This window comes from Oncorhynchus tshawytscha, linkage group LG32 (assembly GCF_018296145.1).
Source record: "Oncorhynchus tshawytscha isolate Ot180627B linkage group LG32, Otsh_v2.0, whole genome shotgun sequence".
In the NCBI taxonomy this organism is placed as follows: Eukaryota; Metazoa; Chordata; class Actinopteri; order Salmoniformes; family Salmonidae; genus Oncorhynchus; species Oncorhynchus tshawytscha.
Window position 1 is genome coordinate 14,957,093 of NC_056460.1, and position 15,495 is coordinate 14,972,587.

The 15,495-nt window shown below is 42.2% G+C and overlaps 2 protein-coding genes across 2 annotated transcripts; both read right to left on the reverse strand.

The window, feature by feature from the left end:
* Nucleotides 1-208: 208 nt before the first annotated feature.
* LOC112236552 (stromal membrane-associated protein 1) lies at nt 209-7,897 on the reverse strand. The gene is made up of 10 exons (XM_024405145.2): nt 7,616-7,897; nt 6,974-7,107; nt 6,637-6,722; nt 6,382-6,457; nt 5,880-5,948; nt 4,653-4,728; nt 4,099-4,226; nt 3,566-3,791; nt 1,165-1,526; nt 209-885 (listed from the first exon to the last, which is right to left on the reverse strand). The coding sequence occupies exons 1-10, from the start codon at nt 7,731-7,733 to the stop codon at nt 751-753; spliced, it is 1,410 nt and encodes a 469-aa protein (XP_024260913.1). The 5' UTR covers nt 7,734-7,897; the 3' UTR covers nt 209-750.
* A 302-nt stretch (nt 7,898-8,199) lies between these two features.
* On the reverse strand, nt 8,200-14,636 carry LOC112236553 (centromere protein K). The gene is made up of 11 exons (XM_024405146.2): nt 14,495-14,636; nt 13,931-13,963; nt 13,689-13,826; nt 13,528-13,584; nt 13,361-13,424; nt 13,191-13,237; nt 9,895-9,977; nt 9,697-9,795; nt 9,323-9,458; nt 9,065-9,118; nt 8,200-8,747 (listed from the first exon to the last, which is right to left on the reverse strand). Exons 1-11 carry the CDS (start codon nt 14,495-14,497, stop codon nt 8,592-8,594), a joined length of 870 nt encoding a protein of 289 aa, XP_024260914.1. The 5' UTR covers nt 14,498-14,636; the 3' UTR covers nt 8,200-8,591.
* Between the last annotated feature and the right edge of the window lie 859 nt (nt 14,637-15,495).

A 15,495-nucleotide genomic window follows, 5' to 3' on the forward strand; every position in this document is an offset into this window, starting at 1 on the left:
GGGGAACCACATGTCGTTTAAAATGTTATACAGAGCTGTACATAGGAGAGCAGTATTCACAGAAATTATAGCCATGTCTTCTCCCAAAGTTTAAATACTATTCTTTAATTCTCTATAATAATTTTTATAATGATACAATAAAAGCTTGTGTAACTGGTCCTGCAGCTTTTTCGATATGTTGTCGATGATGTCTTTGTTGTTGTATTTGTTTACGTTGTTGTGGTTGTCGTTTTTTTTTCCCTCCAAAAAAGGAAAATGAAAAGAGTTATGATATCCACAACATGTAACAGGCACTGACTGCCAGCCTGCGTATGATGGTGTATGAGCACTCCCAATTTACTCACAAAAGAGAGACGGAAAGAGAGCTCAATGGATAGAAAGTGACAGAAAGAGAGAGATGTGCCCCGTTTGAATACTTGCAGAAATGCTTCCTTCCTTGAAGTAATCACTGATGTGATTGGGTCAGTCAGACTAATAAGACGGTCACCTTGCTTTCACCTGTCCAATCACCAATGGATCTGTGATTACCTGAAGGAAACAAGGAAACAAGGCTGCATCGCTACAGTATGCGAACAGCCAGATAAGCTCGATGTTGGAGAGTGGTCAGTATCAATTGGAAAACGGGCATCAGTTCATAGTAAGGTTACTGGGGGGGTTGGATGTTGGATTTCGGACCCCCTGGTTGCAATCTCCTCTGCCGCTGCCCTGACCCCCAATCCCTAACCTTTGACCTCCAGGGGTGGGGGGTGGTCACTTCCAGAGCTGGTTGCTGAGGGTCTGACCGGAGGGTGCCGCGGCCCAGCCTCCCATGGTGGAGGCAGGCTGACCGAAGGCCATGGCCCCCCCGGCACCGTTCAGACTCATCCCTGACATCTGCTGGTTCATCTGGGGAAGACAGTAGGAGAGATGAATAGTAAGGTGTCAGGGAAACACAATATTGTCTAATACTAAAACAAACCCAAGCCCTGACCACAATGCATTTATATAGATCTGAGAACATTTGATAGTTAGGTAATGTTACCATATTGCCATACCTAAGTTACCTCCCAAAGACACTTGATATTGTATTCTTATAAAACCATCTTATACTTCAAATGCGACGTTTACTCCAAGGGGAAAATCCCCAATATGCCAAATAACGTGACATCAAAAGAACTAACATACCTGTCCCATGTTCCAGTGGCCCTGCTGCCCAGGCTGGACGGCATACATCCCCTGCATGCCCTGAGCAGGCACCATACCCGCGGGCATCCCCCCCTGTGGTACCCCCATCATCCTCGGAGCCATGCCAACCATCCCGGCCGCGGGCGCTTGTCCCATGAAACCATTGGGCATCGTCATGCCAACCATCATGCCTGTGTTGGGTCCCATCATGGCAGCTCCATTCTGAGCCATCATGGCACCCATGACGGTGGTGGGGGGCATGCCTGTGCCCATGCCAGGGAAGGCCTGGTAGCCAGCAGGGACCTGCTGCTGGGGGATGCCTACTGGAAACTGCATCTGGGCGGGGTTCATGTATATACCAGCTGGAAGGGAGAAGTACAGGAGAAATACTGAGAACAGTTTGAGTTTCTTTCAAAATATAATTTTCTGTTAACATTTGACTGCTTGCCATAGATATACTAAAGTGACTGAACAACTTGGTTGGTGACTTGTTACTTTAGAAGTGTTTGGTATTTTACAGCATGCATTTATATAGCCCAGAGCCAGTTGGAGACCATTGACCAACCTCTGTCATTGGTTGGTGTGTGTGTGTGTGTGCATGCACTTCTGTGTCATGACTCTCCTGGTCAAGGATCAAAGGTCTCAGACCACAGGAGAGGAGAGGGGGGCTGGGCCAGTTATGACACCTCACGCCAATCGTAAATCTTATGCAGCAGAGAACCCTCTCCTGCTTTTCAGCACCAACCAAAGGAATGCCTTTGTTCTCTAGAATATTTTTGCCACTAAAACTATAACACCCCAAAAAATGATAGGAATGTTTAAGAATGGTCAGTGGGGATCTAAAAAATAATCATGTCATATTGCTTTTCATTTTGTGATGTTTTTAAAAACTGTATCAACCAAATACTGTACCTTAGGAAGGAAACCATCCTTTGGCTGTTAAGTTTCCATCCAATATGATGTTAATACAATATGATGAACAATGAAACTATTTTTGTTAAGATATGAATGTGATTTTGGTTTTCATGTCCGTTGCACATTGATTAAGCCACACCCCGAATGAGGTCAGACAAATGTGTCAGTGTGATGGAAATGCCCTTTCCGACCAGAGTGATTAAAAGGACTCGCTAAGAATTAACATATTCAGACCAGCAGATGTGAAGCGTGAGCTAAACATTACAAATGGCTGGAAACTCTGAAACTCAACAAGAGATGAAGATAAACTCACTAGACCAAAACATTGACAGTCTGCAGCTGTGCATGTAAAGGGATCTAGATCTGACTATCTACCCGAGAAAGGAAGGAGAGGATCCCATCTCAGACGGTAATTGAGCATCTGAAGAACAGTTCAGAAGAAACACTCCACTCCAAGCCAGGACAACTAAGAAGGATATTGTAACCTCTGGTGGACAATCAGAGCCTTACACCCATCGAGCTATTCCCCATAGAAGGATTGATTGGTTTCAACAGATAGACAACAAACAAAGACATCTAACTTACATGTAAATACATTGCATTTCTTACCCAAACGGGCAGCAGTTTGTGTACAAGGTATAGGATTAATGTGAGAACAGTCCTAGAATGTAGCCACAATAAATGTCCTTTTCTCTATCCCTCTTTCCCCACCCCCTCTCCATTGTGTAACAAGCCATAATATTTTGTCAGTCCACTAGAGACTTTTGTCTCATGTAAATGTGTATTCTGTGTTATTATTTAGCTAGTTAGTAAATAAAAATTTAAATCAATGTGTGTAGAACTGAATAATCAGAAAAGGCTGGGGATCTTGCGGATTCAAGAAGTCTGCAATGTTCAGAATGAGACTCATATGAGGTAATGATTAATAAATGACTTATCAATATATCTTATATATTTCTTCTAGAGTTTAATTCGGGAGATGTTAACTCATTAGACAACTTCTTCCGTGGTGCCCCAAATTCCTTATGAGCTAATTGTTACATGGTTAATTTAATTGAGTAACAACAATAAATAACATTCATCACATTAACCAAAGTCACATCACGATGTGCACACATGCCCACACTTATGTATGACAAGGCTCTACAGTGCAACCATTTTACTCGCGTATGCGCCAAAATATTTTGTTGTACGACCTGGAATTTTTATTTAGGAGCACAAGTGCTGATGATAATGGTTGAAATTATTACGTCACTGTACTGCAGCCCTGGAGTGCCATGGTGAATACACTGTGTGAGTGCAGATTCACGTCATTCTTGCACCATTATTACAAAGAAAACATCTTGTTACCTCAAATATTTGTCATTGTGCTCCTAAATTTCTTTGAGTGCTCCTACACATGCTCCTTGTAAAAAAGGTCAGTGTAGAGCCCTGCATGAGTGTACATAGCGTGCATGTGTAGGCTTGTGTCTGTATATCTCCTTACCAGGCGGGACCTGCTGGTGCTGGGGCATCTGAGGCATACTGGTGTTCCCATACAGGGACAGGATGGAGTCCTTGGAGAGGGGTTTCTTGGCCCCGGTGTCCTCCCCCTTAATGCCCCCTCCACCACCAGTCTCACTGAACAGGTCCAGGTTTCCCTGGGCAGAGCCAGAGGATGGGGTTGCTGCTGGGGGTTGTGTTGGGGTGCTGGCTGGGGTACTGGAGCTAGCCTGGAAGAAGGAAGCAGAAACAGTCAGAACGATGTAAGAAAAGTCGCTAACCCTATTCAGTGTGTTGAGTCTCTTGCTCTTCAAACGTCTCTCACACTAGCATGCATTGGCCTGCATGGATGTGTGTGAGACAAATTTCTCACTGCATTGAGAGCACAATGCTCTACCAACTGGGCCATCGTTCAGATGTAGATGTACAGGTAATATGTGTGCATGTAAATATAGAAGTTCAGTATGCGTCTTTAAGTTTGTGGAGCTGGGTGTACATAGGGACCAGGGAAGTGGTGAGGTCATCAGATTGTGTTACCTGAGAGAACTGAGCAGCAGCATTAGATGAGGGGAGGGGGTTGGACACCATGGGGCCAAAGATATCCAAGTCGTGACTTGCTGTGCTAGCAGCACTACCGTTGTTAGCAGGGGCAGGTGTTGGTGCATCTAGAGAGATGGGGGAGACAGAGAGCAACGGAGAGGGGTTAAAAACATGTGTAAAACAGGTTATACAGGGGAGAAAAAAACATACTTAAGATGAATGTGTGTATTGTTCAAGACTCAGCATTTCTGAATAACTCACTGGTTTAGTACATTTGACATTTGAGTCATTTATCAGACGCTCTTATCCAGAGCGACATACAGGAGCAATTAGGGTTAAGTGCCTTGCTCAAGGGCACAGCGACAAATTTCACCTAGTTAGCTCTTAACTGCTAGGCTTCCACCCAGGGTCGTATTCGTCAAGGCAAAGCAGGGTCATATTCAATAGGCACAAAACGAAAGAAAACAGGCTGAAACCAGGAAGGACTATCTGAACTTGTCCAATAAGAAACTCTCATTTTCATTTTGGAAAACTGACTGGTTTAATCTTACCAAGGCCAAGTAGGTTGACGGGAGGTTCTGCTGTCTTCACAGGACTGGCTTTGGGGGCATGGCGGGTCTCTTCACTCTTCAGGGGTTGAGTCCAAGAGAAAAGGCAAAATGATTGTGAAAAAATAATAATGTAGTCTTGGAAGTAATAATGAAGTTGATTTGTTAAGCGTCTTCCAGACTAATGGCTAAATATGCAGGGCTTCGGTTGAGCATAGGTTTAGTTCATAATGAAAGCAAAGATCCTGAGGAGGTATACTTCAGATAAGACAAGCAAGGGATATTTGAAACCCTCAGCAGTCAAGCCCTCTTAGAGGTCAAAGGTTAGGTGCATCCTAAGCATTGGGTTACTTAACCACATTCAATGCTTTGTCTAGGAACCAACATGCCGGGAGCTCGATGCCCAGCATTCTAACCCTAAACCCAAAGATGGTCTATTTTTCAACAATGTATCAACACGTCAAAGTAACTACACAGTGAGACACACCACAACAAATCAGTTTGCTGGACATGGTGACCATAAACATTCGTAAATTGATGATTAGTTGTATTAAGTACTGGTATAATGCCAGACCTGTTAACTGTAATGTTTTTCATACGGTTTGCCATACTAGACTGTTAAAGGGCAATTCCACCACTTTTCAACCTCATTCATTTTCTCCAGCACAATACCAGTATCGACATGTGAAAACCATGCATTTCTTCTTTTGGTAGAAAAAAAATCATGAAGCTCAAAAGTTCTACCCGATGACATCATCAAAAGTTAAAACAGGTAAAAAACAAACACTAGGAGATTGGTGACATGGGGAGCAAGAACATACCCTCCAATCTGGCAAAAAAAAAAAAAAGGATTTTAAAATTAGGATTTTAAATCCTACCCTGTAATAATACAGGGAAACAATTTTATCTTTTTAACCACAGATCATAAAACGTGCTGTTTTCACATATGTAGGCAATAGTATGTTGCTGAAAAATGAATAGGAGTTTGAAAAGCGGCGGAATTGCCCTTTAAGTCTGCTCCCATTAAACCACTAAAACCTGACCACTATAGCATGGAGTGTCATGATGAGTGGAATTGTTGTAAACAAAATAAACATAATTCTGACTGCAAAGCTCAAAAGAGACAGACAAGGGTATACAGTGTGATTGACGAAAAAGGAATATGGGTTGGGTTGAGACAGAAATCTTATATAAGGAATCTATAGATGTATCCATTCAAAACCACCGTACTTTGGCATTGTATGACAGCTTGGTTCCTCTATCAGTTTCCTTCTCTCTCTTGCTCTCCTTGTCTTTTGGCTGTAGAGGAACATCATAAGAGGAAATTAGAAGAAGAAAAAAATCAATGGAGGAAGAGAGATAAAGGCCTAATCTCATTTGAATAATGTTCCAAATTGTTAGGCCATATAACACAATAAAACAGTACCACAAACACCTGTGGAAATACATGCTAGCAGATAGCCTGTCATTGCGCTAATGCTAGTTAGCAATTAGCTAGTGAAACTACCTCTAACTTCCTTCATACTGGACCCAGAGACATACAAATGTTATCCAAGAGTTCATCTGACTTTAGGGAAGTACATAATGGGCCTCATTGCCATAACTCCAAAGTATCCCTTTAACCTAACACATAACAAGCAACACTTTGGAGAGTCTACATACAAATACGACAACACATTCTAGTACTATCCGCAAACCAGTTTGAGTGCGGTGTCAGAGGTGAGATACATACGCTGTGTCCATTGGTCACATTTTTGCTGTAGTATTTCTTCTTCTCATACTTGTCCCTGATGAAGAACTCCACTGCTCTGGGGTCAGGGGTTAAGGGGGAAAAAATGTAGCAATATTATAAAGGGGCAAGTACGTGTGTTACGGGAAGCTTTTTGGGAACCGCGGTGTGTGTGAGAGAGTCTGAGAGAGTGAGAGAGAGTGAGTGAGTCCGAGAGAGACTGTGCGTGTCTGTGTGTGTGTGTAGTTGTAAGGATACTGGTCTGTCTGAGGCCTTCTGTAGTTGTCTGGAAGGTTGGCCTCATAAAGCTGCCTGGACTTGGAGTTGCCCATATCTACTATGCTCTGTTAGAGAAGAGAGAGATGGAGAGAAAGAGGGTGGGGGAAAGAGAGAAAGAGGAGCACAGAGATAAAGGGGGGTGGAGGGTGGATAATGAAACAGCAGGGGGGACATGATAAGTATGGGTTAAAAAGTCAACTTTGTATTCAGCCAGTAGGATATACAAGAAAGAGAGGTGTCTGTGTCAATAAATCTAGGTCAATACATGACATTTCTAATTTATGAATATTATAAATCCTGGACATTGGCCAATTACCTGTATTTGTGCTGCTGTCCATTGGTCCAGGTTGACAGATTTGACCCGTGATATGTGAACCCCAAGGTTCCTGTGGATGCCAGCACATCGGATACAGATAAACACTCCCAGGTTCCATGATGCCCACCTTGGACCTGGCAGGCAGAGACAGGGTCGTACTCATTAGTGCACCGGTTTCAGTCTGTTCTCTTCCGTTAGGTGTCTAATGAACACAGCCCAGGTAACGGAAGATTCACTTATCAAAACCTGTCTGTACCGGTGGTGCAGGTGTCTCAATAGGACTTCAGATTGGCAGGTCTTCCCTGTGCATTCTTTTAGAGTGACATGTTTTGACATTTAGGGATAGTTTCCCAGTGGTGACTTTCATGGTGCAGGGGTGTCGAAACTTGCATTTACTTGTATGACTGAAGTTTGGTTCAAGGTGTGGTGGGAGACAAAATGCTACATAGCATATCTAAGCTAGCCTAGTAGCTACCAGATAAATGCTAAAGAGGAAGGAAGGTGTCAGCAGACTAGCTGCTACTTACAGTTAGCATAGTCAGCTAACAACTCAGTCGGAGTCTGGCTAGACGAATAACTGAAACGGTTATATAAGATCAAATGACACAATTTAACGAAGTTGACATTGTTTTATATAGTTACCTTTCGCCTCACAATCGGCGCAGTATTTATTGTCGTCCTCTCTCAGCATTTTGGACAGAATGGCCTGATGCTGCTCGTTGAGTTTCAGGGCCTTCTCTCTCTCTGATCGGGTTGTCATCTTTGCTGATGTTTTTTCAATAAAACTGTTCTCTACCGTGAATGTTCGTGAATTTTTTTAACTTTATGATTTAAGACCATAATCAGACAAATGAACGCCTTCGAGAGAAGTGTAAAAACACCCGGAACCGAAATTTGTTCTCCGCCCACAAGAATGCACGAACTCGCGGGAGGCGGGTGAACATACCTAAACGGCTCTCGGGATTGGATGATGGAATGACGTGGCCTTCTGACGCATGTCAGGGTTTCTTGACAATTAAAAAAAAAGCATTTTTCAATGTTTAAAATGTGTTGTTGGTACAGATTATCCGTCCTTGGGAAATTCTGTGTTTGCTAAAATATTATACAAGTTCCTATGTACTGCTGTGAATCAAGTACTGATGTATCAAGATGTTTTCTGTTCTTCAGTTTAGAACAAAGTGCTACAGTGAATAACGAATGTGTGTATATTTTGTTGATTTTTCCTTTTATTAAGAACAAATCTGGCATACATTGATACATGGAAATATATACATAACAATGTAAGGTTTCACCGAAGTATGCAAATTGTGTTCCAGTAGCCAGAGAGAGCAACATAAATATCTATGTAACATGTTTAAAAAAAAACATTAAAAAAGGTTAACATATTGTGAAACATACAGGAAATAACACGATAAACCAGTGACCCATCAAGCCACTATCGCAATACATACTCATGATATTACCGTACACCTAGCCTGGTGCCAGACCTGATTGTACTGTATAACCAACGCTTATGATCGATGGCATGACAATGAGACGGCAAGACAGCACAAACATCTGGGACCAGGCTGCTATACACGCTGACAAAACTAGAACCAAGATGTCTGACCAGTTACTGTTAATAAAAGGTTTCCAGGCGGATCTTGAAACAGTCCTCTGGGTGTCTCTGTGCAATGCCGTGGCGCAGCAGCATCTCTGTGTACGGGGGCCAGAACGTCTCGTCTATCGATATGTAGGGATCGTGAGGCGTCTCCAGAGTCGTGTTCATCAGCAGCTGCAAATTTTAACAATGGAAGATAAGGTTTAAGGTAAGGGTTTAAGGTTATTACTTATGTTGTTGTTCAATTGGAGCAAGAGGTGAGTAGGGATGTTATGTCATTTGTTGTTCTGTGATCAAGTTGATCTACATTACAAAGATGTGAGGGTAATGTAAATGTAAAATATAGTCATAGGGTCATAAAAAGCTAGACTATAAATGCTATATGCTATATGCTACTGGTTCAAGCATGTAGTAATAAAGTAATACAAAATTGAACCAGAGCACCGGGTTGAATAATAAAACACAAACAATGCATGCGAACAGAGACTTACCTCCAGGACTTCATTGAGTGAAATTAGATTCTCGTTCAGCTCTTGAGGAATGTTCTGAAAACAGAAACAAAAACGATACGATCTAGGCTGGTCCCAGATCTGTTTGTGCTCTCTTGCCCAACAACACATAAAAAGTTAGCTACATAGCACAAACAGATCTGAGACCAAGCTAGATGCAACCGTAAAAAAAAACCACAATGTGTGACCATTGAGGAACCCCTTCATCAGAGCCACATAATACATCACTAAGACTGCCACCTTTTCCTTCTTGTCAGCGTTGGTCTCCTGTGTAGGAAGTGGGAAGTGTTCCGCCAGTACGTCTGCCAGGGTCTCCATCAGTCTGTTCTGGTAATCCTTCATCTTCTGGATCTTCTTCTTGGTGTCCTGCAACACACTGAACAGCAGCAGCAATACTTCCATATTAAACTCAGGATAGTTGTCAATGTGTTGGTTTGTGTGTCATTTTCTATTATTCAGGATCATATTCATAGGCAGGAAACCGAAGACAACGCTCCAAAACGAGGAGGTAAAATCTGTTCAATAAAAAAATACAAAAATGTTTTTTGTTTAGCCTTGTAAAAATGTAATTTACAGTGTGCCGGAACAAACGTGACCCAGTTGTTGTACCTTACCTGTGTTCAGATAACCTTTCGTTTTCCAGTCGCTGTTTGACCACATGTTCAGTGCCTGCCCTCAACACTTCCTTCTTTTCCTCCAACCACTTCTGTTCACTGAAACAGGAACACAGATGTATACTGTCAAATCTACTGTCTCCATGTCAACATTCAAAGGGTTGGAGATTTAGAATAACAATCACATTCAAAGAAAACCTTTTTAAAGTCTCTCTCAGTATGTCTCGCTTGGCTTGTGAGCAAGAGAGGACCAACTCCAGTTGTGAATTCAGCTTCTGTAACTGTGGAAGTAGGAAAGAAAAGTAAAAAATAAAATAAAAAGTTAAACATGAATATGTTTACTTTTCATAAGCATAAGGCTCTGTAGAACTATAAAATAGCTGATATCTGAAATGTGTACAGAACCAGTCAAAAGTTGACGCCGACTGATTCAAGGGTTCTTCTTTATTTTACTATTTTCTACATTGTAGAATAATAGTGAAGGCATCAGAACTATGAAATAGCACATGTGGAATCATGTGGTAACCAAAAAAGGAATCATGCAGTAACCAAAAAAAAGTGTTAAACAAACCAAAATATATTTTAATATTTGAGATTCTTCAAAGTAGCCACCCTTTGCCTTAATGACAGCTTTGCACACTTTTGGCACTCTCTCAAAAAGCTTCATGAGGTAGTCACCTAGAATGCATTTCAATTAACAGGTGTGACTTGTTAAAAAGTTATTTTTTTCTAAATGCATTTGAAGAACATGGCTGAGGTTTTACATTATCCCAATCAATTGTGCTATTTTGTTAGTTTTTTTGCGTTTTGTGTAAATTATTTTGTACATAATGTTGCTGCTACCGTCTCTTATGACCGCAAATAACTTCTGGACATCAGAACAGCGATTACTCACCGCGGACTGGAAGAAACTTTTTCCTTTAACGAGTCCGATGAGAGCATATACTGCTTCACTGGAACAGGCCCAGATCCCTGTAATTTGCTTGAAGAAAAGACGCAGGAAAAGAGGCCACAGATCGGGCAGCCTTCTGAGAATCCGTAGGTGAGCGAGTAAACTTCCACTGCCATCCGTTCTTTTTACTAACGTGCAATCATTGGAAAAATAAAATTGATGACCTACGATTAAGATTATCCTACCAACAAACCAAAATTAACTTTAATATCTTATACTTCACCGAGATGTGGCTGAACGATGATACAGATAATATAGGGCTGGCGAGATTTTCCATGCACCAGCAGAACAGAGAAGCTACGTCTGGTAAGACGAGGGGTGCGGGAGTGTCTATTTGTCAAGAACAGCTGGTGCGCGAAGTCTAATATTAAAGAAGTCTCGAGGTATTGCTCGCCTGAGGTAGAGTACCTTATGATAAGCTGTAGACCACACTATCTACCAAGAGAGTTCTCATCTATATTATTTGTAGACGTCTATTTACCACCACATAACAAAGATGGCACTAAGACCGCTCTCAACCAACTCTATGGCCATAAGTGAAGAAAATCCTCACCAAGAAGCGGCGCTCCTAGTGGCCGGGGACTTTAATGCAGGCAAACTTAAATCAGTTTCACCTAATTTTTACCAGCATTTCACACATGTGCAACCAGAGAAAAAAATTCCTAGATCACCTTTACTCCACACATGCAGAGATGCATACAAAGCTCTCCCCCACCCTCCATTTGGCAAATCTGACCATAATTATATCCTCCTGATTCCTGCTTATAAGCAAAAACTAAAGCAGGAAGTACAGTGACTCGCTCAATAGGGAAGTGGTCAGATGACGCAGATGCAACATTAGAGGACTGTTTTGCTAGAACAGACTGGAATATGTTCCGTGATTCATCAAATGGCATTGAGCAGTACACCACCTCAGTCACTGGCTTCATCAATAAGTGCATTGACGACATCGTCCCCACAGTGACGGTACGCACATATCCCAACCAGAAGCCATGGATTACAGGCAAAATCCGCATCGAGCTAAAGGCTAGAGCTGCCGCTTTCAAGGAGCAGGAGACTATCCGGACGCTTATAAGAAATCCTGCTATGCCCTCCGACGAACCATCAAACAAGCAAAGCGTCAATACAGGAGTAAGATTGAAAACTACTACACAAGATCTGACGCCCGTCGGATGTGGCAGGGCTTGAAAACTATTATGGACTACAAAGGGAAACCCAGACGCGAGCTGCCCAGCAACGCGAGCCTACCAGACGAGCTAAATGCCTTTATGCTCGCTTTGAGGCAAGCAACACCAGCTGGTCTGGATCTCGGTAGCCGATGTGAACAAGATTCACAAAGCCGCTGGGCCAGACGGATTACCAGGAAGTGAGTGCTACGGGTCGGAAGTCATTTAGGCAGGTTACCTTAGTGTCCTTGGGCACAGGCACTATGGTGGTCTACTTAAAACATGTTGGTATTACAGACTCGAACAAGGAGAGGTTGAAAATGTCAGTGAAGACACTTGCCAGTTGGTCAGCGCATGCTTGGACTACACATCCTGGTAATCCGCCTTGTGAATGTTGACCTGTTTAAAGGTCTTACTCACATCAGCTGCGGAGAATGATCACACAGTCGTCCGGAACAGCTGATGCTCTCATGCATGTTCCAGTGTTACTTGCCTCTAAGCAAGTATAGAAGTTATTTAGCTCGTCTGGTAGGCTCGTGCCACTGGGCAGCTCTCGGCTGTGCTTCCCTTTTGTAGTAGTCTAATAGTTTGCAAGCCCTGCCACATCCGACAGGCGTCAGAGCCGGTGTAGTACGATTCGATCTAAGTCCTGTATTGATGCTTTGCCTGTTTGATGGTTTGTCGGTGGGCATAGAGGGATTTCTTATAAGCTTCCAGGTTAGAGTCCCACTTCTTGAAAGCGGCAGCTCTACCCTTTAGCTCAGTGCGAATGTTGCCTTCTAGTTGGGGTATGTACGTACAGTCACTGTGGGGACGACGTCCTCGAGGCACTTATTGATAAAGCCAATGACTGATGTGGTGTACTCCTCAATACCATCGGAAGAATCCCGGAACATATTCCAGTCTGTGCTAGCAAAACAGAAGACCTGGCCTCCACAATCACCCGACCTCAATCCAATTGAGATGGTTTGGGATGAGTTGGACGGCAGCGTGAAGGAAAAGCAGCCAACAAGTGCTCAGCATATTTGGGAACTCATTCAAGACTGTCGGAAAAGAATTCCAGGTGACTACCTCATGAAGCTTGTTGAGAAAATGGCAAGTGTGCAATGCTGTCATCAAGGCAAAGGGTGGCTACTTTGAAGAATCTCAAATATAACATTTTTGATTTAACACTTCTTCATAGTTTTGATTTATTCACATTCTACAATGTAGAAAATATTAAAAGTAAAGAAAAACACTTGAATGAATAGGTGTCCAAATTTGACTGGTACTGTATATTAAAAGGTAACTGCATAGAAATATTTTTACACAGAAATGGTGTAAATTTTCCAACAGTAACTACTACGGTGGAAGGCAACATCTACATGTGAATTTACCTCCTCTGCTCCAACGACGAGTAACACCTCAGGATTTGTGGACAACACTATGGATAGAAAGTAAACCACATTCTGATGGTACACATCATGCTTATGTCTCAGTCATACAGTATAAGTACAATCAATTAGTTATAAAGGAATGATGTTCAGAGTAGAAACCAGACACTCACGTTCTGGACGTCTTGTCTGCCACTGCTTCAGCTCAGCTGCTACAGCTGTCAATCTATTAACAGACTGTTGGACATAACAGATATGCAGCAGATAAGGCAAGATCATGTAAAAAGTTCATGCATCACACATACTAATGGTTTCATTCAGCTATAGGGAAATCTCTCACCTGTTCTTGAGGGTTTTCATCGGAGTCAGGCTCTGTGAGAATGATCTCGTTCTGAAGCTGAAAAACAAGCAGAATATTACATTTTAACATTAACACAATAACATCACATCATCCAAAGTTGTCTGTGCAGGACCGAGCTGTCATCGTAAACAGATCAGTACCATCTCTAGCTGGGCAAACTGCTCTTCACACTCGTTAAACAGTTGTGCCTGTGCAGCTTCCGAGCACTCTGTGTAGAAAGGAATGGCAGGTGGTGCTGTAGTATCCTGGACTTCTGACTCTGTGTCCAGTGGCTGTCCCTGTGATAAAAATGTCAGAATTATTAAGACATGCATGTTGAATGGATAGCTTATTGTAATTTCAGTAAAGCTTACAAAGGCTCATATTTGGCTACCTTACTTACATTATCCTGTTGCAACGTTACCTCGTTCAAACTCTGAAAACAAGGAATTCACAATATTGTTATCAACAAGTGGGTAACCACCGTAACTACCGTATAACTACCGTATAGTGAGTATGGCGGAACATTTTCAAAAGTCGTTTGAGTCATGTTTTGGGGGGGAATACACCAGGCGCATACAAAGAAATGTTCGTCAGCACTCTACCAACATCTTTACTTTGGTGAGTTAAGAAAATACCTTGAAGTCAGATTAAGTTAGCTAGATTTGTAAATTAGCCAGCTTCCTCATAAATTCTAGTAAAAATGTCAGACAAAGTATATATTTTTTTACATAAAAGCAGGAAGTAACGTTACTCTTGGAATAAACATTACAGTTCATAACTAGCTAGCAAAACCTCAAAAACAAGCAAACGAACGTCAGCTAGCTAGCAAACGTTAGCAGTGAAAAAGATTAGCATATCCGACTAAAAACAAGTTAACGTTATATCATTAACGTCACAAATAGGAGAACATTCATCAATTGGAAACCGACTATTTTTCACTTTGTCAAACAACGTGTCCACCTACCATATTTGAAATAGTTAGCTGGCTTATTTTCTTAAAACGTATAATATTTCACTATATCATACAGTCACAGATAAATGAGATACAGATGTCAACTTCACGGCTAGTTCCTTTTCAAAATACCGCCAGTATTGATGACGTACGCATGGGCAGAAGTACTTCGTTTGAGAGCGTTATGTCTGCGTACTGATACGCATATCACTGAGAACGGCGCAATCGTGTGCGACTGCAGCCCGCATTCGAGCCCCCATTAGTTATTAGTTCAGTTATTATTTTTTATTTATTATTTAGTTATTAGTTATTGCATGAACGCAGTTGCACCCTTCTCAAATTAGGGCTCGTGTGGAATTTAAATCTTGAGCGATGCATGTCAGCTAGCACTGTTTTACAGACTGCCTGCCGCCCCCAAGACCAGAGGAAATCGCAGCAGGGCTGCTTTGCAAGCTAGTCTTGGCCTCCACCACTACATCTACATCACCTGGTGTCAAGGGAGGCCAAGAAGATCTTTAGGTGCCTCAGCCACCCGAGACTCGGCATGTTCACTCATGTCCCAATAAAAATAAATGTTGGAAGACTGGACGATGTGACTGGCTTCAACCCCTGCAGTAGTTCTACGGCATGTAGGGATTCCTGTAAAAAAGTGAGCGTATTCAGCAGCTCTGAAACTTGTAAACAATACACTATCAAATAGTTCCTCACATGCAGCTCATCTAATGTTTTAAACCTTATCTCTTGTCCGTGTAATATGTGGGCAAAACTAGTAGACTGATAAGAACGTTTATTATAGTACTCGAGTGCTGTAAGGAGAAATGACCCCAAATCCCCTATTGCAAATCATTTTAATGAAGCCGGAGTTGTGCCGAAAATCTCCCCACTGCCAGACCCCCCCCATTTTTTAAAATTCCCTTAATTTTGTGGCTAGAGTCAAATACTTTCTGTGACACACATCAGAGTCAAATACTTTCTAGAACAAACTCCACGTCCGGATAGGCAACCGAAATGAA